The 25849-nt window shown below is 37.1% G+C and overlaps 1 protein-coding gene across 3 annotated transcripts; it reads right to left on the bottom strand.

Annotated features, from left to right (window-relative positions):
• Positions 1–1834: 1834 nt before the first annotated feature.
• Positions 1835–25159, bottom strand: DYNLRB2 (dynein light chain roadblock-type 2). Of its 3 annotated transcripts, XM_078149472.1 has the most exons (6): positions 24863–25159; positions 24430–24623; positions 22926–23001; positions 11184–11351; positions 8130–8191; positions 1835–1994 (listed from the first exon to the last, which is right to left on the bottom strand). In XM_078149472.1, exons 3-5 carry the CDS (start codon positions 22942–22944, stop codon positions 8145–8147), a joined length of 234 nt encoding a protein of 77 aa, XP_078005598.1. In that variant the 5' UTR covers positions 22945–23001; positions 24430–24623; positions 24863–25159; the 3' UTR covers positions 1835–1994; positions 8130–8144. The 3 variants fall into 3 exon arrangements, with proteins under 3 accessions (XP_078005598.1, XP_020820532.1, XP_020820534.1); XM_020964873.2 differs by lacking the exon at positions 24430–24623 and having other exon boundaries at positions 24863–25150; XM_020964875.2 differs by lacking the exons at positions 8130–8191; positions 24430–24623 and having other exon boundaries at positions 24863–25129.
• Positions 25160–25849: the final 690 nt, after the last annotated feature.

Here is a 25849-nt window from a genome sequence, read left to right as displayed (position 1 = left end):
GCTTCTTATAGTACTGATTTGAATTATTGGCTACCTAAGGGTATAAAAAGACCCACCTATATGGAATTGGGGCCCTACAGACATTGCAGATGGCCAACGGCCACATTTCACCACACCTTGTCCTGAAGGCTAGACAAGTGTCTATAAGGAAATGAGGGAAACCACTTCCATCCAAACCAAGTGCTGCAATATCTTTGTTGAATATAATTTCTATACTAAGTAAATATCCTTCGGCTTACTGTTGAATGACTTATGAGTTTCATTCCAACACTGGACCTAAATTGCAAAGAGCATGAGTCAGACCTGTCAGAACACCATCTTTGCCAAAAGTCCCATCTATATCTTTATCTAAGTCATTGGTTAAAAAAAAAATGTCAAGAAGCTCAAAGTCTAGCATAGATGTATGGGACACTTAACTAGAAGCCACCTGCTATCTCTATTGAAACATTAGCAATTACTCTGAGCCTAGTCATTCAATCATTTCTAAATCCATCTAATTGTAATGTTGTCTAGACTACATATCTCCATTTTTTCCAAAGAGATAGAAAGGAATATCTTATTGTATGCTTTGCTAAGAACCTAAGTAAATTATATCAACAACCATTCCATAACCCTGTGAATAAACGAAATAGTTTGCTTGGCATGACCTATTTTTGGTGAAGTCATAGTGGTTATTTTGACCACTGTTTCCTTTTCTAAATATTGACTATCTTTTTAGTAATATTTCTAGAAATTTCCCAAGAATCAAAATTAAATTTCCTGGCCCATAGTTTGCACATTTTATTATTATCCTTTTGTGGAAAATTGGGATATTTATTTTTCTAGTCCTGAGCTACTTCTATTGTACACAGTCTTTCAAATGCCATTTACAGTGGTTTAGAAGCACATCCACTAATTCTATTAATATCTGAAGATGCAATTAATCTAGGCTGGGTGATTTGAATTCTTCAATGGCACCTAAGTTTTCTTTTGCTATCTTAAGTATCTTGGTTATCAATTCATTATTAGCCATTTTTGATTTGTTTTTTTTTTCCTTCTGGTCCATATGTTTTATCTTGGCAGATAAAACAGTCCTAGGTAGCTCTTGAATTAGTGGCCTGTGGAGATGGATGTGGGTATGGTCAGCATTATCAGAATGCACAAAAGCCATTATTCATAAATGATCACAAACTTGCATTAGTCCCCACCGGAGGATTATGCTGAAACTAAACTTGTTTATTTTGAATAACCTATTAAGGGTGGGAAAGTGCTGAATGTCATTGAATCATAATATCTTAGAGACAGAAGGGACTTCAAAAAACACCTGGTCTAAACCCTAATTGAGCAGCACCCTCCCTTCTCTTCTCCATCAGAATCGAAAGAATAAAATCCAAAATACCCTGTGGCACCCATGGATTTCCACAGTAGACTCCATCCCACATATATAGTTGTTGTTTTTCCCCCTCTGGATGCCTCCATCAGCTGCAGGCAGACCTATCTCTGCCATCCTGCAAACACGGGGTTTATTCCTAATTTTTATAATAACCTTTGTTGTTGTTCTTTCATTTCGGTCCTGGGGAAGACTTCTGAAATGAGATATTTTAACTATGCATCTACTTTACTTGGTAACTATCAAAAAGTTCAAATAACTGTATTGTAAGAATGATTACTTCCCAGACATTGTTAAACTTTAAATATTAGCAAAGAAAAATATTTAGAGAAGTATTCTATATATTAATTTTATTATACTACATCTATGAAAGGACACACCAGAAATTTGATAAATGCATTATATTGGTAATGAACACTTTAAAAATATAATCAAAAGAAAATAAATGGAATAAGTAGGAATAGATTCAATATAAAAGCAGCTAAGTATATTAAAATATCCATAAGGAAGGAATGCAATTTTAGTAACAAGGAATTTGTTAAAAGCAGTTTAGGTTCATTGTCAAATTTGTTATCGCAAGTTTATTCAGTTGGATTCTGAATGACAATCAGAAGATATTCCTTATCTGTAAAAAGAAAAAAGATAAATTTTAGTTAATCTTGAAAACAGTATTAATTGCCAATGAGTATGCTGATTTGACTTCTATTGGCTCACTGCAACTTGAAGAGCCTACCTGTTTTTAAAGAATGATTGAACTGAATAAAATATGAAAAGCTCAACTTATCCTCTGAAAGTTTACAAAATGCATTTAGAAACACCAGGATCATGGCAATTTAAATGAATACACATTTAATTTTCATCTGAATTTTGTTCATTGTATACCAATAACCTTGGTTTACATATATGTGTATATATATATATATATATATATATATATATATATATCTCCCTGGTTTTACAAATACATACACTTCTGAAATATAATATATATTGCAACAAAATGACACCTATTATGAAACTTTAAAAGTTTCCCCATGACCAAAAATTCTCCAATTGACTGAACTGAAAAGTTTTAATTAAGAAGGGATTCAGGAGACCTGGGCTTTAGTTCCAGCTCTGTGAATTACCATTTTATCAGCCAAAAGTTGCCTTTCCTGGTAAATGAGGGTATTGTAATAGAAGATGTCTAAGGTGCTCTCCAGGAATGGAATGGTGGCCAACTATGGACCTTGATGGGCACTGTATATTCATAAGGTTTTGCTCTGATGGGAATGCTTTAAGAACTTTTTTCTTCTGTTCCCCTTTGTCCTGATTAATACATTTCATTATGCCTTTGAAGTTTCATGTATTATGTTCAGCTAAAATGAGGGAGATCCATACACTTGAAATTTGTTAATACCATTTCTTACAATGTAATGCAACTCAGGAAAAGTAATTCTACTGATCAAAGGTAAGGTTTATTGAAGACTTCCCAAACTCTCTGAGCTGAAAAGAAATGTTACAGCTTAAAGAGTTAGTCCAAAGCCTATCTATCAAAGACAGAGAAACAAAGACCATATGGGGTTAAGTGATTCCAGAGGTGGCAGCATGATGTAATGGAAAGAATGAGGAAATGGGAGTCAGGAGAGACCTTGGTCTTAGAGGGTCTTACACATCTAATCAAAAAGGCTTTAAACTGAAAAAGGAAGAGGGAAGGAGAAGACTACCTAAGTATATCCAACAAACTAGATACCATAGATACCATGTAGGTGCTACATAGAAAGAAGAATGGTAATAAAGTCTCAGAAATTGGTAGTAGACAAAATCCAAGAAAGGAGCCATCAAAATGGTCTTGAATGTCTCTCTATAGAAATACATAAGATAAATACAAAATATATAAAAACAAGTAAGGTCACCTAAATGTTCCAACACAAAAGGGCAGATTTGATCTCAATTATAGAAATGATTTGTTGGGAAGAGACTCACAAATGGAATATAGTTCTAGAACAAATACCTCATTCAAACGAACAGATTTGGGGAGAGCAGATTCCAAGGGGTTTATGGAATGGTAAGATAGGATATCATGAACTAAAATTCTACAATGAAATCAGTTCAGAAGGGATAGAAAGGCCTCAAGAATAAAATTCTGAAGTCACAAGAAAAAAGAATTCTAATAAGGAGTAGAAGATGCCTAAAGATATCAATATGGATTCAAGGAGCACTCATCGATGAACTTAGATTTTAAAAAGCCATGTACAAAAGATGGAAACAAAGGCAAATACTAGAAGATGAATACAAAAGCACAGCACACCCTCAGAATGAGCTGAAGTAGATGAGGAAAGCTAAGGACCATGGAAAGTATTTAAAGTTAAGTGGTTAAAAACAAAAACAAAACAAACAAACAAACAAAAAACCAAGGGTTAAAAAAGAAATAGGATTGCTGCTCAGCATGAATAGAATGATAGTAAAACTGATGATATAGATAAGGTAGAGTGGCTTAGTCTGTTTCTGTTTTCTATGCCAAGAAGAAAGATCTTTGGAATGAAAAGGACAAAAATGGCTGGTAGGAGGTTGATGCAAGTTCAACATATAAAAGAAGATGGAGTAAGAGGGGACATATCTGCCCTTGATGATTTCAAGTACTGACCATCCTAGAATACTAAAAGAACTGGTAGATAAGCTATTGTCAGTAATCTCTGAAAAACTGGAGAGATTGTAAGAGATACTATGATGAGAGAAACTGTCCTGATTTTCAAAATAGAAAATTTTGGATTTTGTAAACTATAGACCAAGGAAATTAATTTCTATTCCTGAAAAATTCTAAATTCTCTCTCCTGGATCTATTTTCCAGGTCAATTGTTTTTCCAATGAGATATTTCACATTCTCTTCTATTTTTTCACTTGGTTTTATTTCATAATTTCTTGATTTCTCATACAGACATTGGTTTCATTTGCTCCATTCTAATTTTTAAGGAATTATTTTCTTCATTGAGCTTTTGGACCTCCTTTTCCATTTGGCCAATTCTGCTTTTTAAGGCATTCTTCTCCTCCTTCACTTTTTGGACCTCTTTCCATTTGGGTTAGTCTATTTTTAAGCTGTTATTTTCTTCAGTATTTTTGGGGACTTCCTTTAGCAAGCTGTTGACTTGTTTTTCATGATTTTCTTGCATCACTCTCATTTTTCTTCCTAGTTTTTCCCCTACTTCTCTTACTTGATTTTCAAAATCCTTTTTGAGTTCTTCCATGGCCTGAGACCAATTCATATTTTTCTTGGAGGCTTTGGAGGTAGGAGCTTTGACTTTGTTGTCTTCTTCTGGTTGTATGTTTTGATCTTCTTTGTCACCAAACTAAGAATCTATAGTCTGAGTTTTTTTCCACTGTTAGCTCATGTTCCCAGTCAAATACTTCAGTTATAAACTCTTTGTTATGGTAGGGCTCTGCTTCCAGTGTGGACAGTGTACAGTCCCAAGCTTCAGGGGTTTTGTGCATCTGTTTTCAGAGATACTTCTAGGGACTTGTAAATTTTCAGTTCTTCCAAGGTGGTATGATCAAAGGAGAGGTGTTTACTCCTTTCCTGGGCTGTGCTCTGGTCTATGCATAACCACAAGCACTTTTCTGCCTTGGAACTGTGGGGAGGATTCTCTCTCTCCACTGCTGTCACAAGCTCTGCCACGCCAGCACTCTTCCTTGCCCCAGAACCACCACCCAGGACTGTGACCCAGATCCAAGCATGGGCAAAGCAAGAGGATCCTGCCTCAATGGTGAAGAGATCCCTGAAATTCCCCTCTGCTCAGCTGCTTGATCCTCCCACAGTCTGTGGCCCAAGAGCTCTGGAAGCAGCAGTGGCCACTCCAGGAGAGGGGCCAGACCACGCTCCTCTCTCACTGTGGTCACAGACTTTTCCTACTGAACTTCTAAACTGTCTCTGGAGTTTATGGATTGAGAAATCTGGAAACCACTACAACTGCTAGTGATTCAGTCCCCTGAGGCCTGCTCCAGGTTTGCTAAGACCCTGTCTTTGACTGTGCAGCCCACACTGAACTGTATTCCTCTCCCAGCCTGGCACAACAGACCTTTCCCATAAACCATCCAGATTTTCTTAGGCTGGAAATTTGTTTCACTCTTTTTGTGGATTCCGCTGCTCTAGAATTTGTTTAGAGCCATTTTTACAAGTATTTGGAGGGGTTTGGGGGAGATCTTAAGCAAGTCACTGCTTTTACTCTGCCATCTTGGCTCTGCCCCTATTCCTGAAAAATTCTAGAAAAAATATTTTGTCATTTAGTCATTTCACTCCAGTATGACTCTTCATGACGCCATTGGAGTTTTCTTGGCAAAAATACTAGAGGGGTTTGCCATTTCCTTCTCTAGCTAATTTTATAAATTAGGAAGCTGAGGTAAACACAGTTAAGTGAATTGACCAAAGTCACAGAGCTGGATATGAACTCAGAGTATCTGAGGCTGAATATGAACTCAGGTCTTCCTGACTCCGTCCAGAACTCTATTTATTATGACACCTTGCTTCCCAGAAAAATTATTAAACGGGTGCTTATGACTACATACAACAGACAATATCTGAGGTATTGTGTCCAGTTCTGGGTATCACATTTTAGGAAAGATACTGGTAAACTAGAGAGCTGCCAGTGGAGGATAATGAGGATGTTCAAAGGCCATAAGCTCTTGTCATATAAGTATTTATTGAAAGAGCTGGGAATGTTTAAATTTGAAGATCATAATTCTTGTACTAAGTTGAAATACCTCTTTCCAAGTATTTAAAAGGCCGTCATTTGGAAGAGGGATTAGATGTTTTCTTGGGACCCAGAAAGGAGAACTAGAAACAATGTGTGGAAGCTGTAAAAAGACTAATTTAAGCTTGATGTCAAGAAAAAAACATCCTAACAGTGAGAACTATTTAAAAATGGAATGGATTGACTCAGGTGGTTGGTTTGTTCCTCTCCACTGGTAATATTCAAACAAAGGCTGGATAATTATTTATTTGATGGGGTATAGAAGGAATTCTTTTTTAAAAAAATTTTTTATTTTTAGTTTTCAACATTCACTTCCACAAGATTTTGAGTTCTAAATTTTCACCCCATCTTGCCCCTCCCTCCACTCCAAGATGGCATGCATTCTGAATACCCCTTCCCTTAGTCTGCCTTCCCTTCTGTCTCTCCTCCCCTTTTCTTATCCCCTTCCCCTTCTATTTTCCTGTAGGGCAGGATAGATTTCTGTACCCCATTTCCTATATTTCTTATTTCCCAGTTGCATGCGAAAACATTTTTTTAAACATGTGTTTTTAAAACTTTGGGTTCCAAATGTTATCCCTTCTTCCCTCCCCACCCACCCTCATTGAAAAGGCAAGCAATTCAATACAGGTTATACATGTGCAGTTATACAAAACATAGTCGTCATGTTGTGGAAAAACTAACTCTATTTCCCTTAATCCTATTCTGACCCCCATTTATTCTATTCTTTCTTTTGACTCTGTCCCTCCTCAGAAGTGTTTGCTTCTGATTACCCCCTTTCCCAATCTCCCTTCTTCTCTATCATCACCCTGCTCTCTTGTCCCCTTTCCCCCCTACTTTCCTGTAGGGTAAGATAGATTTCCATACCCAATTGAGTGTGTATGTTACTCCCTCCTTAAGCCAAATATGATGAGAATAAGATTCACTCATTCCCTCTCACCTTCCCATTTCCCCTCCATTGTAAGAGACTTTTCTGTTTTTTGTGAGATAATTTATACCATTCTACCTCTCCCTTTCTTCTTCTCCTAGTATAATCCTCTCTCACCCCTTAATTTTATTCTCCAGATATGACCCCTTAATCTTCAACTCACCCTGTGCCCTCCCTCTTCTCTCTCTCTCTCTTCTCTCTCTCTCTCTCTCTCTCTCTCTCTCTCTCTCTCTCCATACATATAATTTTTTTTCCCCTCCAACTATCCTAATACTGACAAAGATCTCATGAGTTACAAATATCATATTTCCATGCAGGAATGTAAACAGTTCAACCTTAAAAAGTCTCTTATGATTTCTCTTTCCTGTTTACCTCTTCATGTTCCACTTGAGTGTTGTATTTGAAAGTCAAATTTTCTATTCAGCTCTGGTCTTTTCATCAAGAATGCCTGAAAGTCCTCTATTTCACTGAGTGACCATTTTTTCCCCTGAAAGATTACACTCAGTTTTGCTACCAGCGTGGGAATTCCCTTTACCAACACAGATCACAAACCATTTGGAAAATGCCTTGTCTGAGGCACATAAAAGGTGAAGCGAGTTGGTCATGGACACCCAGCTAGTAAATTTCTGGGGGGCATAATTTCAACCATGTTACCTATTTTGACATAAAATTAAAGCCACTAATTTGCAAAAATATGATAGTATACTCACCAAAATTTTCCTAAATGTATTTCTGGGGGTGCAGTGTAAAGGATACACTACAGCTGAGCTCTCTCAATATTCCCCTCCAAACGACATTAAAATAACGCCTCAGATCAAATTCTGGAGCATCAGAGCCAACAAAGTTCAGAATGAGACATTTTTCCAGATCCAGACAACTTAAGAGATTGGAAGGAAAGGTCTATGTCTCTGGGGTGGGGGTTAGCCCAGAGCAAATGTGGTGGCAACACCAGCTGTGGGAACTTGTGGTAAAAACAGCACCTTTGGGGGCTCTCAATCCAGAGACCAGAAGGGGATTGGGTAATTGATGATAAAAAGACTGCAGGGGATCCCTGTGCTAGCAGTGGGTGCAGGACAGGGTACTGTTTGGCAACTACATTATCCATACTCACTTCTGGGTCTCAGTTCTAGAGTGGAGAAGAGCACTTGCGGTTGCAAGGGATCAGGGGCACTTCTAGGATAAGGACCAGATACAGATTAGGAAAACAGTGACCACAACTATCCCCACATCACATCACTTTAGAAAAACACTGAAATCTCTCAAACATCCAGAACTAGCTCAACAAGCTTGAAGCAAACAAGAACAATAAAAATAACCTGACCATAAAAAGCTACTAAGGTGACAGGGAAGATCAAGACAGAAACTCAGAAGAAGACAATAATATTGAAACAGCCATAAGGAAAGCCTAAAAGAAAAGAATGCCAATTGGACACGCATCCAACAAGAATTAATGGAAGAGCTAAAAATGATTTTTTTAAAAAAATCAAATAAGAGTAATAGAGGAAAAATTGGGAAAATAAATGAGTGATAAAAAAACACTATTGCAAGCTGTTTCCAAGCAATGCAAACAAAAACAACAACTTGGCAAAAGAAGCACCAAAAATACTGAAGAAAATAGCATCTTTTTTGTGTTTTTTTTTGGTTGTTGTTGTTTTTCTGAGGCAGTTGGGATTAAGTGATTTGCCCAGAGTCCACACAGTTACGTGTCTGAGGCCGAATTTGAACTCAGGTCCTCCTGACTTCAGGGCTGGTACTCTATCTACTGTACCACCTCACTGCCCCCAAAAATAACATCTTAAGAAACAGAATTGACCAAATGGCAAAAGAAGTACAAAACCTCACTGAAGAAAAAAAAAACTCCTTAAAAAATAGATACGGCCAAATCGTAAAAGAGGTACAAAACCTTAGTAATGAACATAACTTAAACAGCAGCATTGGCCACATGGGGAGAAAAAAGAGGTAGAAAAACTGATTGAAGAAAATAATTCCTTAAAAATTAAAATTGGACAAGTGGAAGCTAATGATTCCATAAGACACCAAAAACAAAACAAAGTCAAAAGAATTGGAAAACTGAAAGAAAATGAGAAATATTTCACCAGAAAAACAAATGACCTGAAAAAATAGGTTGAAGAGAGATAACTTAAGAATTATCAAACTACCAGAAAGCCATGATTTTCTAGAGTCAGACGTATACTTCCAAGAAATTATAAAGGAAATTATAAAGGAAAACTGTTCCCAGGTCAAATAAAACTAATAAATAAAAATAAAATACTACTACTTGAAAAAAATAAGTAAAGGAGTCCTACCAAATTCGTCTTATGATATAAATATGGTTTTGACACCTAAATCAGGGAGAATAAACACAGAGACTGAAAACTCTAAATCAATTTTCTTAATGAATATCAGTACAAAAATTTTAAAGAAAATATTAGCAAGCAGAGCATAGCAATTTATCACAAAGATCATATACTATGACCAGGTGGGATTTATGTAGGGCAGGTTCAATATGAGGAAAACTATCTACATAATTGATCATATTAATAATGAAAATAACAAAAATCATATGATTATTTCAATAGGTGCAGAAAAAGCTTTTGACAAAATACAACACCTAATCCTATTAAAAATGCTAGAAAGCTCATTAGAGCTTTTCTTAGAATGATAATTAGCAGCTATGTGGCAGCCATCCTAAGACACTTACTAGATGTGTGACCCTGGGCAAGTAATTTAACCTTGTTTCCTTACCTGTAAAATAATGAACAAAGTAATCTAGCGTTTGATAAACCAAGTTTCTGAAGCAAAAACTTATCATTTGACAAAAATTTCTGGGAAACTTAGAAAGCAATTTGACGGAAACTAGGCATAGGCCAACATCTCACATGTATGCCAAGATAAAGTAAAAACTGGTACATAATTCAAAGATAAAGGGTGATATCATAAGTAAATTGGGGAAGCATGGGAAAAATCCTCTCATATGGATAAGGGAAGAGTTTATGACCAACAAGAGATAGGAAGGATAATGGGAAGTAAAATGTAATTATGATTGTATGAAATTAAAACTTTTTTCCTACACAAACAAAACCAATGCAGCCAAAATTAGAAGGAAAGCAGGAAACTGGGGGGAAAATTTATAGGGAGTTTCTCTGATAAAGGCCTGATTTCTCAAATATACAGGAAACTAAGTCAAATTTATTTAAAAATATATGAGCCATTCCTCAACTGATAAATGGCCAAAGGATATGAACAGGCAGTTTTCAGAAGAAAAAATAAAAACCATCAATAGTCATTTGAAAAAATCCTCTAAATCACTGTTTATTAGAGAAATGCAAAGTCAAAAAACTCTGAGGTACCACCCCATACCTATCAGATTGACTAACATGACAGAAAAGGAAAATTACAAATGCTGGAAGGGATGTGGAAAAATTGACACTAGTATACTGTGGAATTGTAAACTGGTCCAACCATTCTGAAGAACAATTAGACTATATCCAAAGAGCTACCAAATTTTGCACACCCTTTGACTCAGCAACACCATTGCCAGGTTTATATGCCAAAGAGAACAAAGAAAAGAGAAAAGGTACATAGATATTTATAGCATCTATTTTTCGTGGTGGCAAAGAACTAGAAATTGAAGGGATGCCCATCCATTGGGAACTGGCTGAACAGGCTCTGATACTTGATTGTGCTGGAATTTTACTGTGTTATAAGAAATGATGAGCAGGATAAATTGAGAAAAACCTCAAATGACTTCTATGAACTGATACAAAGTGAAATGAGTTGAACCAGGAGAACACTGTACAAAGTAACAAAAATACTGTAACAATGATCAATTGTGAAAGGCTTACCTACTGTAATCAACACAATGATTTAAGATAATTCCAAAGGACTCATGATTAAAAATGCTATCTACCTCCAGAGAAAGAGATCTGATGAACTCTGAGTATAAATTGAGGCACATTTTTTATGTTACTTTTCTTTTGTTTCCTTTTTTTCCCCTTGCAACATGACTAACAGCATGATTTCATATGCATAACTGATATCAAATTGCTTGCCTTCTCAATAAGTGGGGGAGGGCCTGGTGGGAAGGAGAAAATTTGGAACTCAAAATGTAAAAAAAATTAAAAAGAAATAAAATTTTAAAAATAAATTCTGAATATGATATTACCTGGGGCTACCATGACTTCATGTTTCTTTGATCTGATTCTAAGAAAAGTTAGGTCATTCTGAGGATCAATATCTCGCACTGTACTCTTGGCTTTCATAGTCAGCTGATGAAGAAGGCCTGCATACTGAACTGTTGTAGAATTATCTAAGGTTGTTCTGATGGGAATACCTATAAAATAAGGTAAATATTTGTTAATTAAGCTCTCAGACTTATAAAATAATGACAAATAAGGCTGTTTATTATTTTAAGTGTGTACACTTTGATAGCTCTATGATTTCACCAATGTCAATATTTCCTTTGATGATACAACAGATCACAGCCCATACCTGCCAGCCTATCATCACATGCTAGTCTTCTTCACAGTCCTCCCATACATCCTTCTCAAAGCATCCACTCAACGTCCTAGTTACTTTTCTCTAAATCTCTTAATATTGTGTGGATTGAAAACTGAGAGGTTGCCTGTTGTTTTTCTCTCACTTTCACTATGTGATTAGCTTATTATTTTTCCTAGAACTAGATTTCTGATCAGGTCATAAGTCAAATTATTACCCACTAAGAAAAACTGTGATCTAACAGAGTTAGCCTACACTGGCCAAAGTCCTGATCTTTCCTGACCCCTACACTAAAAAGTTCAACAAAAAGAGCTTTTAAAAATTTGAATAGCTCTTTTCTTGATATTTACAATCTGTGTATGTTTAAGATCTCTGTGTGATCTTGTCAGTATGACACTCCCCGACTTTAACCCATCTGTACCCTTCTGTCCTGTGGGACATTTGTCCCAGTTTTCCATAAAGGATCTACTCAACATCATGGAGATCCTTCTTCTGTTATCTTTGAATTTTTGGTTTATGGTGCAGTGCTATGCTCTGGGAGTCTATCCTTAAGCCTTACAACACAACCATCCCAACTTCTTTTTTGGTTATGCATATCATTAAAAAAAATCCTATTCAACTTGTAGTGTGTAATTTGTTGTTGATATTTTGCAGGATACTTGCCTCAAAAGTTGTCTGAAAAGTGCTGTGAAACTGTATGCTGCTACAGGAAATGTTAATTACTGTTATTAACAACAACCATACCTAATTTCAGATAGTATGGAAGTAGGTAGTGAGTGGGAAGAATTCTATACTTTGGGTTCGAATTCTGGCTCTGACATTTACTAACTGTGCAACCTCATGGATAAGTCACAATTTCTCTGAGCCTCAGTTTCCTCATGTATAAAATGAATACAATAATAATAGCAGCTAACATTTAAACATAATTTAAGGAATACGAGGTACTTCTTTACAATAACCCTGTGATATAGTGCAACATTATTAATTTTAATCTCATATTACAGATTTATGATCCTAGGACTTGTACACTGTCTCACAGTATCAGAGCAAGGATTCAAATACAGATTTTTCCTGGTTCCGTCTAGTGTTTCTTCCTACTTACCTTACTAAGGTGTTGTGAGGAATGTGCTTTATACACTTTACCTGTAAGTTAATATTATTAGTTTCAATATTTTTGAGTCACCTGTGATTCTTTATATATCATGGTGTTCAATGACTGACAGCCATATAATGTCACAGGGAAAATATTTCTGTTTAAAAGATGAGCCTCTAAAGCAGTGAACAGTTGAGAATCTCTGGAAGTGCTGCCAAATTTCCTAAAAGCTATCCAATATTGCATAATATTTTACAAGCCTTAAATTTGCTTTAGGAAGCATAAGCCACTTAGTTTAGGTATGTTTGCCCTTGATCCCTTCCTTTCCCTTCTGAGAGCTTGCCTCATCATTCCTTCAGTTTGATTTTCTCTTGTTCTCACTCATCTTCAATCTTTCCATTTTTACTGGCTTCTTCTTCTCTGCCTACAAACATGCTTGGGTTTCCCCCATCATTAAAAACAAAAACAAAAAACTCTTATACTTGACCATACCATTCCCTCAATCTTGTCATCCCAAATCTTCCCTTTATTTCATTGTCAGACACCTTGAGAGTAATCCACTGCTGCAACTACCTCACCTCTCATTCACTTCTCCAACTCTTGATATCTGGCTTCTAACCCTTGTAAATCACTCTCTCCAACATGACCAATAATCTCTCAAACATTGAAATGTCTTAATCTTCATCTTCCTTGACTTTTGCATACTTTGTGACATGGTCAACCACCCCTTCCTTCTCATACTCTCTTCCTCACTTGGCTTTCTTGAGTCTCTGTCCTGATTCTCTTTTCCAATCATTCCCTTTAGTCTCTTTTTTTGATCATCATATGCTCCCTGTGACTGTCTCAAAAGGCTCTGTCCTAGGTTCTCAGATCCTTCCTTCTTTTATCACTGAACAGTCTCCCTTAGGAAACATATACTTCCATGGGTTCAACGATCATATTTACATAATATATGTATATACACACATATATGTGTGTATAAATACATATATATGAATATACATGTATGACACACACATATCTCCTAAATCCTTCTCCTGTATAACTCCAGTCTTATATTACCAAATGTGTACTAGACATTTTCATCTGTATATTCTATCAGCATCTGAAATAATATTTAACATTTATATAGTTCCTTAAGGTTTGTGAAAAACTTTACAAATATTATGTCATTTTATCCTCACAACAACCCTGAAGGTAAGGGCTACAATTATCCAATTTTACAGATGAGGGAACTGAGTCAGATAGTTAAGTGGCTTTCCCAGGGTCCCAGAGCTAGTGGGCTCCATGTCCCGAACTCTTGCCACAGTTCTCTCTAGAGTCATCCTTGATTCTTTCCCCTAAGTCTCCATCTTCAGTCAACTGCCAAACTATGTTGATTCTATCTCCACAAAATCTTTCTCATTCATCCTCTTCTTTTTCTCACTCATATGACAACTACCCTAGTTCAGGCTCTCATCACTTTCCAAATGCTCTATCATAATGTCCTCCTAAAGGGTCTTCCTTCTTCTAGGTTATTTCCTCTCCAATCCAACCTCCATAAAATTATCAAAATAATCTTCCTAAGGTAAATGTCCTTGCTCTGCTCAAAAGACTCCAATGTTCTATTTTGCATGAAATTTAAGTTCCTCAGCCTGGCATTTAAGGTCAGTGGGGTTCTACCTTCTCCTTCCCACATATTACATTCCAGTCAAGGCAGACTGTCAGCTGCTCTCCAAATGTGACATTCCTTTTCCTACCTTCCATGCATTTGCACAAGCTGCCCCTGATACCTGGAATGTGCTCCCTTCTTATCTCCTGCCTTTTAGAATCTGCATTTTCTATCAAGACTAGGTCCAGGTGTTACCTTCTCTATGTAGAGTTTCTTGACATATCCAGTTGCTAATGTTCTCTCCCTTCAAATGACTTTGCATGCACTTTATCTTGATGCATGCTATACCTCACATTAGAATATAAGATCCTTGAGGACTGGTACCATTTTTAATTTGAACTCCTAGCATCCTAGAGTGTCTTACACATAGTGAGAATTTTATAAACTTTTATTTAATTTGAAATAACCTGAATAACTAAATGTAAATGATTTAGCTCTCTTATCTCTTAGTGGCAAAGCTTTCCAAACATTCTTATTTGTAAATGAACTAGTACTGACAGCATAAAGACCTTGAGCACTTCAAAGTCTTTTCAGTAAAACTCACAGCAATATAAAAGAAATAAATCTAACTACCGATACTAGGAAAAAAAACAAAAACAAAAACAAAGTAGATGAAAGCCACTTATTACCTAGATTATGAAGTCCAATTATGAGCAATCAGTCAAGTTAGTCCATCAAACCTGTATAAGATGGACAAGTGCTTCAGATAGATAATCATCTGGGCCCAGAAATGAGAGGGAATGGCATAGTCTACATTGCATTTGGAGGAAATGCTTAGTGTTTTCAATAATACCAAATTTTGCAGTGAGGCAACAACAACAAGAAAACATCTCTTCACATCAATATTATTCCAGTGATACCACATGGTTGTAGCAAATAACAAAAGAGAATAATGGAAAGGTACATGGTGAGTTTAAGTGGAGCATATGGTGACCCGCTCAGAGAAAGTGGGCTGGTTATGTAATGAGAATGAGAGGAAACAGACCAACTGACTAGTACCACACTGGCTTCTCCGACATACTAAAATAATGAGAGAAAGGCCTCTTATTGGATTAATAGTCTATGGAGGATTAAAGGAAAGACATGGGCAAGAATGACCTAGGATTAGAAACCATGTAAAGGTTACAATCTGAATGGAAGGAATGAGTACCCACACAGGGGAAATCAAATTCCACCAAAATAGCATTTAAACTATTTTATTTTTATTATATACATTCAAAATTGCCTATTATTTTAATAGGAAAATCCAAGCCTGATTAAGTGTAACTAAAAACTGTTCCTAAAATTACTTTTGCATACTTTGCCTAGAGAACAAAGAGACACGTAAGGATGTTTCTGGGACTTTCTTTGCACATCTCCCTCTGTCATTTGCACATAGCAGAAGGATATATAAAGATGAATTTGGAGTTATCAAGATTTTTAGAAAGAACTGAAAATCCTGATAGAGACGATATGACCCAGGAGAAGGAATACAAAATAACACAAGTATTGAAAGCACGGACTATGATTAAAAAACAAAAACATTTCTATGCCTTTCAATGGTACCTCCCTTTTAATTGTAAAGTGGTATATTCTTTTGGATTATGTACTATAGTTTCCACAATTTTTTTTTACCAAATAATCTGACAGTAAATAGAAGGAACTTCAATATTTTTACTGAAATTTAGCCAACAATCTGAACATGAAAGCATCCTCAGTTCTTGGAATGGTCATTGGTGACACTAAGTGGTTAATTAGATATTTCTTTAAAGAGTAAGTTTCAGGGCTTTTATCTTCTATCTTTTTTCCCAATTTTTAATCAATAATTTTATTTATACCTTTACAATAACTAACGTTGTTAAAATGTCAAAAGTGTTAAAAATATTATAGAAGTAAATTACCTATAATCTAAATTTACAGGATTATGGTTCAGATACTTAGAACTTCCTTGCCAGTTCATTCTAGATGAAAATGAATAAATAAAATAGGTGGATTTTGTGAATAATAATTGTACCTTTGAGGTGTTTCAGATACTTGGCTTCATGCCTATGACAAGTGTGATTTTAGAAGACATGGATCTTTATGTGGTTTTGGTGAGCTGCTATTCATTATTTTAGTTAAATATTTTAGAAAAGAAATAATAAAATTATTTCATGGTTTGTTATTGGAGCTAGTTTGCTGTCTGAGTGTGTTAGTGTGAGAGTGTGTGTGTGTGTGTGTATAAATAAGTATATCTACTGCTTATCAGAATGCCTGGCACATAGTAGGTGCTTATTTAATGTGTACTGATCAATTAATATATTTGATAGTTGCACAATGAATGAGCTGGGGTCCCGAACTGAACAGAAGGAAGAGAATGGTCTAGACTACATTTCTGAAATGTACAATGCTCTTTAAAAAATGAAAACAAATTTGTTGATATATTTTGCTTTTATATCACCCACATTTTCGACTGATATTCTCCCTACCTCCTCCCAGACAGCCATTTCTAATAAAAAAAAAAGTACAAAGACAGAAAAAGTCCCACAAAGTTAAACAGCAGATCATAAATATTCCAATATTATATACAATATCCCACACCTAGAATCCCCCACTTTTCTAAAGGGGCAGGGACAGATATCTTCTCATCTCTCTTTTTAGGGGCCAAGCTTAGTCATTGTAATTTGATAATATACAGCTGTATTTGTTGTTCTTTCCAGTTACATTGTTGTAGGCATTGCAGATATCGTTTTCTTCTATTTACTTCAATTTGCATCAGTTCATATAAATCTTTCCAGGCTTCTCTATATTTATCATGTTTATCATTTTTTATAGCATAGTAATATTACCTTACATTCATGTACTCAATTTGTTTAGCCTTTCCCTATCATGCCCAAATGATGGGCATCTACCAAAAGTGCTGCTGTAAATACTTTGAAGTAAATGGGACCTTTCTCTTTGTTTCTGACCTCCTTGTGGGTCTGTGCATATAGAGGAATGTCCAGGTCAAACATTATGGACACTTTATTCACTTTCTTGTGTACTGTTCTTTCAATAGTGACCTACTACTCTCTTGTACAAAACTCTAAATTTTTGACACCCACCTTTTCTGACTGAGGTTATATCTCTATGACAGGTTATCATGGAATACCACAATCTCTGAAGAATCAACTCAATTAAGTAAGCACCTATTAAGTACCTACTATGTTCTAAGCACTAAACCAGAGACTTAAATAATGTGGATATAATTAGGCTGCAGCAAATTGCTAATAATGAATGATATATGCAAGATGCAGCAAAAAAGCTATCATCCAAGCCAAGTACGATAGGAAAATGAGGTAGGCTGGTTATGTAGCAGCAATGAGGGATAACAGATGGACAAGAATCACACAGGATGGGCCGTAATTTAGACCACTGTAAAGAATACTCTCATTAATGAGATCACAGATTTATTGTAGTAAAGAGTAACAAAATTCACCCTAGTTGATAAATATTGTTGCTAGTTCAAGAGCTCTGTGTTATGGCTACACATATGTTTTGTGATACTGCAGTGTTCCATTAAGAATAAAAAAAGGCAAAAATTTTTTGTTGATGCCAAAGAGAAAAAAAAGAATTGATTAGGGCTTCTTATAATAGTGTAAGCTAGAGTAATGAATTTTTAAGATGACAGCATTTTCAAAACTAGTCTCTTATACTAAGAAACTATAAAAGATAAACTCCCTTACCTAAGAAAAATGTACTGGCAGGGCCAGAAAGCAGGTGTAGTAATATTTGCTCTATTGGTCCTGAATGTTTCTATGATGCCTATCTGGTCTAATACCTGTCCCTCCATTTAGATTCTCTCTAATCTCATCCAGATACCCTCTTTCCCATACAGTGGGAACAGGGACATATTGGGGGTAGACTGAATAACCCACAAGATATTGGGGTCACTCCTTTCTGTCCAGGTAGCACTTGATCCAGTAGTGCCTATCTTGTCCAATCCATGGGTCACACTCAGACTTTCCTTGCTGTTGTCTGATCAGGATCATCGTTCTGCTGGTTGGCTTGACCTCTTGCAGTCCAGGATGGTTCTTCTCAGATACCATTCCCAGTGGCTCCTCTAGTGTGTTTTCCAGATTGTTTAGGGCTTTCTCTTCTTCACAAGCTCCTTTAGCATCAACGTCAAAGTCATGGGTGGACTTTGGAAGCTGGGTAAGTGACTAAGTCAGTCAACAAGCATCTTTTAAGCACTTACTATTATTAAGCCTACCTGGGCTAACAGGAAAACTAGATGACTCTTTTCAATGCTCCTGAATATCTGCCCTTGTGAGCAAAGACAAAGTTTGGAAACATCTCTTTCATGGAAAACTGTACAATTTTGATAGATGCATGGCAGGATATTTTGTTAGAGGGGAGCCTTTTAAGCAATATTTTGCTTTACTAGACAAAAAGCTTTTTAAAAAGTCAACAAAGAAGTATAGTGGGATCTTATATTTTCTACATCTTTCAGTCAATTATATGATGGCAAAAATGTAGTTTACTAGGAAATGATACTTGTAAAAATCAGTCTGTTACCTTTTTATACCTTCAGAAGACCTCAATGCATATATATTTTGAAATTTTTTTATGTGGAAAGTTGGTATGAGTAGGTAGTGAGCCATGTTCTCTTGGCTGCCATTTTAAAATAATTATATGTTTCCTACAATTTCAGTATCTAGTCATTTTTCTGATATCTTGAAAATTAATCCCTTCAGGCCCTCAAAAGTTTGGCACCACCAGCAAAGTGCTCCTATGTGTGCACGTACTTGGCATAATCCAGCTTCTTTGCTCCATCTTTGTCAAAGAGCCTCCCCCCTTCTTCAAGAGGCACAGCTGAGACTGTGATGTTAGAGTGCAACAGTGGGTAGTTCTTAACTTTGAAGAGATGGCTATCGAAGTCTTCAATGCTTTTGCGTATGTGTCTTCTCTGTTATCCCCCATTCAGCTTCATTCTTAAATGCTCAAATGGGACTCTCACCAAATTTTCTTCAAACTTCTTTTCCCTTTTACTGTTTGTCCCCATTTTATGAGGAGATGCTACTTATAAACTTCTGTCATTCTTGTCTCTAAGATATTCAAATGATTTTGCATCCTCAAAGAACTGTCGTCCTAGGCTGCCAGCTCTCTTCTTGGCACATAGATGGTATTTACTGACTAGGGCAATTTTTAAGTTCTTCTAGTCTCTTCCCTATGGCAGTTCGCTAAGATCAGTTAAACACTTGTATGGAATTGCTATTATCAATGTCAATGTCTTTTTCTCCATCCATTTCCCATTTTTAGAATAAGTATCTTGTTTAAAATTATGAAGTTGGCATTGTTTTAATTTTGCCATAACTTTCTCATTTCCATTATCTCTTCTAGTTTTGTATTCATCTTTATCTTTGCTCTCACAAGTTGGTGCTCTGAATGTAGACAAAGCTGATTCAGGAAGACTCCCATATCAGTAAGGAGCCATTCTGTCCATTAAGATATCATCAATTTCATTTTGGGGTTGTTAATTAATGCTCAGTGAGTCCCTTATCTCTCAGTTCTTTTCTTAGAAAGTATTCATGAATTATGGGTGTGATGTTTCTGTGTAGCCTATAAGTCTCTGACCTCTTTTGTTTCTTATTCCTGAACCACACTTTGCAATATATGCATGTTTCATGCTTACTATCTATGCACTGAAATCACCGGTTATTGAAGGAAACTTAGAGGAAATGGTTGAGGTTCTTTATATAATTTTGTTACTTTTTCATTCTCTGCAGTGGATGTAGGCATATGAACTGTAATAATTTTCAGAGTGGTTACTTTGCAAATAAACACTTATCATGCACGATCAGGGCAATATAAATGACCAAATATCCCATGTTGCTTTTGGACACATGATAAAACCAATTCCATTGGCTCCTTTCCTTACCTTCCTGAGGAGAACCTATGAGTCAACTTTTTATTTAGCTGTGACTTATGTTTGCCTTCTGGTTTTGTTCTAGTGAGAATGTCGAGATTGATTGGATTCAGACCCTCCAGCAAGTATATCTACTTGTAAGGCACTCAACAAGGAGCTTACAATTAGAGTACATACAGTTAAGTCAATGTTTCAATGGGTTTGAAAACGATTTACCTCTGCCCAATTTTCCACCATTCTTAAAAGCAGTGACAGCAGCAGTGGAAAGCAGTCGCATAGGACTGAGAATTATTTTGTTTTGTTTGTGGTTTCATGAATTGTCATGGTCTAAAAACCATCATTGAGTTGTCAGCTTCCTGGTCATGAGCTTCACCACAATTATTTATGCAGGTCCATGGAAAGCAGAAACAGTCTGTTCCCAGCCACACCAGAAGCCCTTCTAAAAGGGAGAACCTGTCAGAGCTCTGCTAGTATGGCTTTTGATAATTTAGGTTTACTTACATGCCATGGGGCATCTGAGTAAGACTTTGGGGCACAAATGGTTATAGATGTTATAAACTGGTGAAGCAGACTATGTAATCTAAGGAATATCTATACTGTTTCCCAAATGGCTAAAATGATAAATCCACTATGTTCTCATGAATATAGAATTCTAACTTTGAATGAGTCTAAATCAAATATTACACTGAATATGATATAAAAAGAAATAGGAATATCTTAACATGGGAAAATTCTCGTTGGATATCTTTTAAAGGAATGGCTAAGATCAAGAGTTATTGGTAACATTAAAATCTGGAAAAATATTAGTGGGAATAGTACATGGAGTGCTAGACTTAGAGGTATGAAGACCTGGATTCAAATCTCAGTTCTGAAATGGACTGGCTGCATAACTCCAGGCAAGTCACGACACCATTCTGAGCATCAGTTTCCTTGTGTACAATAAGCGGGTTGGACTAGATGGCCTCTAAAGTCTTCTGAAGTTCTAAGCTTATGATTTTATAAGACCCAAAAGGGACCCTGAAAGAATGAAAGAGAACGCTTTCCAAATGGTCCCCTTCCATTGTTCAGTGTGTCTGATTTCTGAACGCTCTGACAAATTATCATGTTATAATACACTTCCGCTATAGTTAACCTGGCTATTATAATCATTTGAATATTTTATTTCTTCTAATATTCTTGTCACAAAACATATGCTACTATCTGGCCTATTATTAAAATGGTTTTTGTTTTTAATACAAATATTAGGCATCCAGAACATTCACAATCTTATCATAAAATATTTTTTTCAATTTGAGAAAAATATAGATGTAGATTTCCATTAATGCTTTAAATTTAAGTGTCACAAATTTTAGGAATGTCCGATGATTCTTGGTAATGATTATTATATTGTCCAAGAAGGCTACAGAGTATCTATTCTAGATGTTCTTTCAAAACAATTTACAACAGGAGCTGCGGAAGTCAGTGGTGTTTATATAAAATCTCATCGACTCAAACTCCAAGGCGCACCTTGAATTCTACTCCTCTAACTACTCCAGCTGGTAGTGATCTCGCTTTCATTTAAATTTCACACAATGCTTATCGATTTGGCCAGTTATGGTTCACTGCCTGGCACTATTATTTACTTTTTTTGCTATCTTTTCACCTCAACTAAATTTTAAGTTCTTGGAAAATGGGTACCATACTTCTTATGCTTCATGGCATCCAGGACAATCATACTATATATGCAGTAGGGCCTTGATAGATATTTGGTTTTCTATGTTAGAATAACTACACATAAAATCTTATGCTCAATCACTTAGTTTCCTAAGTGCTAATTCCATGATGATTTCATAAATTATCTAGAGTAACCAGATTTTATTCTAATTAGATGGTCTGAGAGTCTTGGTACCTCTTGACCATTAAAAATCTTCAGGAAAATTAACAGGAGTTATCAGAAGGGGATGATCTATAACTGGTAAAGAGGTATCAAATAAAATGTCACACAAGGCTCCTCAAATGATAGGTGTAGAGACAGATACAAACAGGTACAGATCGAAATGCAAATTTTAGTTGAAAAGTCCTTCTTATGCTATGCCCATTACAGTAAGTGCTATTAAAATGATTCCCACCTCTTTAAAATACATATGTAAGGACAGAAGTCACCTAGACTTCTCAATGAGACTAGTGTGGACTAGGGGTGGACATGTGAATCAATCACCCTAATTAATGTGGCTGTAGAAGCCCAGAACACTACTGAATTAATCAATCAAAAGTAGAAACTAGGTCTTAACACAGGAAATGTATTGGGATTGATTGCTTTTAGAAGACAGATTCCTCGCTCCAGGGCCAGAGGCCTCTGGGCTCACTCCTTAACCCTACTCCACCTTTGCTGCTTCTAGTTTGGGCTTTATATGTCCAAATTAATTGGGTTAGGGTGATTGATTGATTCAATAGAGAAATTCAGGATGTCTATATATGCCTAATCTATAGCCCTGCTTGATTGATTCACAAAATGAGAAGTCTGGTGGCTCCCACACTTTAAAATAAGAAATATAATGCTTTTCTCTTAAAATTAAGCAACATGTTTCTTCCCTCATTAAATAATGGAGATTTTTTTAAAAGATGGGAACAATAAATCATTAAAGTGCTAATAATTAGTTTAGTTGGGATGTCTTATGGAAATATAAATCTAAAATCTAAAATACACAAAATATACTTTAAATTTCAAAGTACCATGATGTTTTTGTCTTAAGGACTGCCATGATGTACAATGCCTTGTTGTATTTTATCCATGTTAAGAAAGTAAGCTGATAATATTTACCTTCAGCATTAACAACCATTGTTCCAATAACCCCTTTATGGTTCTGAATCCTCTTTAGAGTTTCCTCAACCTCTGCCTGTAACAGATGAAATATATACCATAGAAAGTTAATTAACCAAAATGACTTTTTATCATGCATGAAAATCTTAACTAACAGAAAAATGCTTGGAATGTATACATTCTCTTTCTTTGCTAATCTAAATAATAAATACTCTGTTAAGAAATCTAATTCCCCAATCTGGATAAATATTTGTGCAGTTAGTAATTCCAAAGAGTTTACTGGTCCTACAACATGATCTTACTGAATACAGGTTGAGGTTCACATTATGAAGTGACATTTCAGACTTGAAAAAACATTACAATAGTGATCCCTCACATTTGTGTACTCTGGCATGACTTAGATAGATCTTTCACATATGCCATTACATGAGAAATGCTCAAACACTAGGACACATTTTGGAGTAGCTTGCTGGTTTGTAGTATATAGAGAAGCTATGGATTTTACTTTTAAACAGGTGGAGAAAATTCATCTTCTAAATAAACACATTTTCCCCAAGAATCTAACTTTTTGAAGCTGAATACTGGATTAAGTTTTTAAAAAGCACTGATTTGCATGGGAGTGTAGGGTGATTTTGTTTGTTTGTTTGTTTAAACTAGCACTGAAGGGCTGGCATACAAAACTTTTAGTTAAAACATAACTCTGTCCTTGAAAGGCAAGGTGGTTGGCCTCCTCCTTAGTGGAATTTTATCCCATGGTACTGCGTAGAATGACTTTTTAAAAGTCCCCTTTGGGCAACAGAGAGCAGAATATCACTCTGGCGTCAGGATACCAGTTACAAATCTCTGCTCTAACACTTGACAAGCTGTTGTGATTCACTGCTCTTACTATATCTCCTCACCTGTCAAATGGGAATAGTATTAACACTGCTTGCCTTGGTTACCTAGCAACAAGTTTACCATGCTCCAGGCACAGTCTTAAGCACTGGAGATATAAAGGAAAAAAAACTCCTGCCTTCAAGGAGCTTATAATCTAATTATTACAAGAAGAGCAATTTCTATATTTTAAAACCCTATAGAATGTGAGTTATTATAAGGCATAAAAAAACCCCAATTCATTCTTCTGCTTAACCTCATTCAACCTTAGCTTCCTTATATGTAAGTGGAGATACAATTTAGTAAATCATATAATGCTAGGTGTGAAGGGGAGGGGGAAGAGAGGGAGAGGGAGAGGGAGAGGGAGAGGGAAAGGCAGAGGGAGGGTGAGACAGAGAAAGAGACAGAGAAAAAATACATGGAGAGATAAAGACAAGAGACAGAGAAACAAAGGCAGAGAAATGTGTGTGTGTGTGGAGAGAGGGGAGGGAGAAAGAGAGAGAGAGAGAGAGAGAGAGAGAGAGAGAGAGAGAGAGAGAGAGAGAGAGAGAGAGAGAGAGAGAGAGAGAGAGAGAGAGAGAGAGAGATGGGGGTGGGGTGGGAAGAGAAGGAGAGACACCTTAGTTTTAACCTGGTTCAAATCCTTGCTCTGCTACTTATTAGCTGCAGGACCCGAGGCCAGTTCTCCCCTTTCTGCGCTTCACTTTTCTTCTCCATAACATGAGAGTACTGGACTACATGTTCTCTTGGTTAGACTAAGTTCTCTTCCAGCTCTGACATTAAAGGATGCTATGGTTCTAGGTGTCCTGCGGAGGATGGATACTTCTGTGGGAGAGTTGGGGGAGGAAGAGAGGGAGAGGGGAACCGGAGGATGTGTCCTCTTTCTCTTACCCCTTCCCCACCTGGAGTTTGCCTCCCCCTCCCCCCTCTTCTCCCTCTCCCCACCCTCTTAAGTTGTTTGGACGCCGGTCCCGGGGCCGCTGCAACTTCAGCTGCCCTAGAGGAGTATTCCCGGAGACAGGGAGGGAAGGACGGGTAAGAACACGGCCAAACTGCAGATTTACCATCGCTAGCGGCCCGACTGGAAGATCAGTCCCGTTCCGACGCTTCCAAAGTCAGTCGACCCAAGCAGGCCATGGTTGCTAGGAGACATGGGGAGGAAGTGACGACAGAGGCGTAGGCCGAGAGGGGCGGGGCCCGAGCCGGGCGGTTTCCCCCTGCCCTCTCAGGCCTTAGGGAAACCCTTTGGTTCGGGACACTCGGGGAAGGATGGAGAGCGGGCGCGGGCCGGACTGTCGGTGCGGCATTGCGGGCGGGCGGGCGGAAGGCGGGCAGGTCCGCTCTGATAGTTCAGGTCGGTCCGCGGCGGTTGGGGTTAAATATAGCGGTCTCCGGTTGCTAGGAGACAGCGTGCGGAAGTGACGACGGGGACAGGAAGCGGGGGCGGTGTTGCTGGGGCTTCAGTAACCGACGCTGGATCCTCCTCCACCTAAGTCCTTTCTGGAGGCTTCCTCTGTTACCTCTGGCGTGGCCTCCGGCCCTGGGCTGTGGTGACCCAGGAAGTAGTCTCCGAAATAAAAGGGAGGAGGATCCAGGCAAAAGCATGTTATTAAGCCCCTACTACGTGCCAGCCTCTGTGGTTGTGGAGAAAAGACAAAAGATAGCCCCTGCCCTCTAGGAGCTTACAGTCTAATGGGGGAGACAACATGTACGCGTAAGAGTGTATAAACAAGCTATTGACAGGGTAAATTGGAAATAATCGGCAGAGAGAAGGGACCAGCATTAACGGGGATCAGATTTCAGGGACTTCTTTCCAGAATGACATGCAGACGATAGCTGTGTGACCCTGGACAAGTCAACCTCTGCCTCAGTCTTCTCATCTGTAAAATGGGGATAATAAGAGTCTGCAGTGTCTGTTGTGAGAATCGAGCGAGATTCACGCCCTAAAGCACCATATAAATGCTGTTATAAATGCATTAAATAAAATATGTGGGATTATAAAGGAAACCAGTTATGCTGAAATATACTCATCGCTGTATTTGTTGTGGGGG

The sequence above is a fragment of the Phascolarctos cinereus genome, unplaced genomic scaffold (assembly GCF_003287225.1).
Source record: "Phascolarctos cinereus isolate Bilbo 61053 unplaced genomic scaffold, phaCin_HiC Scaffold_2;HRSCAF=192, whole genome shotgun sequence".
NCBI classification, from domain to species: domain Eukaryota; kingdom Metazoa; phylum Chordata; class Mammalia; order Diprotodontia; family Phascolarctidae; genus Phascolarctos; species Phascolarctos cinereus.
Note: the sequence above shows the minus strand (reverse complement) of the source record. Positions and strands in the feature narration are given on the sequence as shown.

What these genes read in the sequence shown, in the direction of transcription:
- DYNLRB2 (XM_020964873.2), bottom strand. An exon ending in AATGGTTGTTAATGCTGAAG is followed by an intron (nt 11,352 to 22,925) that starts GTAAATATTATC and finishes CTTATTTTATAG; the next exon opens with GTATTCCCATCAGAACAACC. An exon ending in TGAAGTCATGGTAGCCCCAG is followed by an intron (nt 8,192 to 11,183) that starts GTAATATCATAT and finishes TCCTTATCCTAG; the next exon opens with AAGTGCCCCTGATCCCTTGC.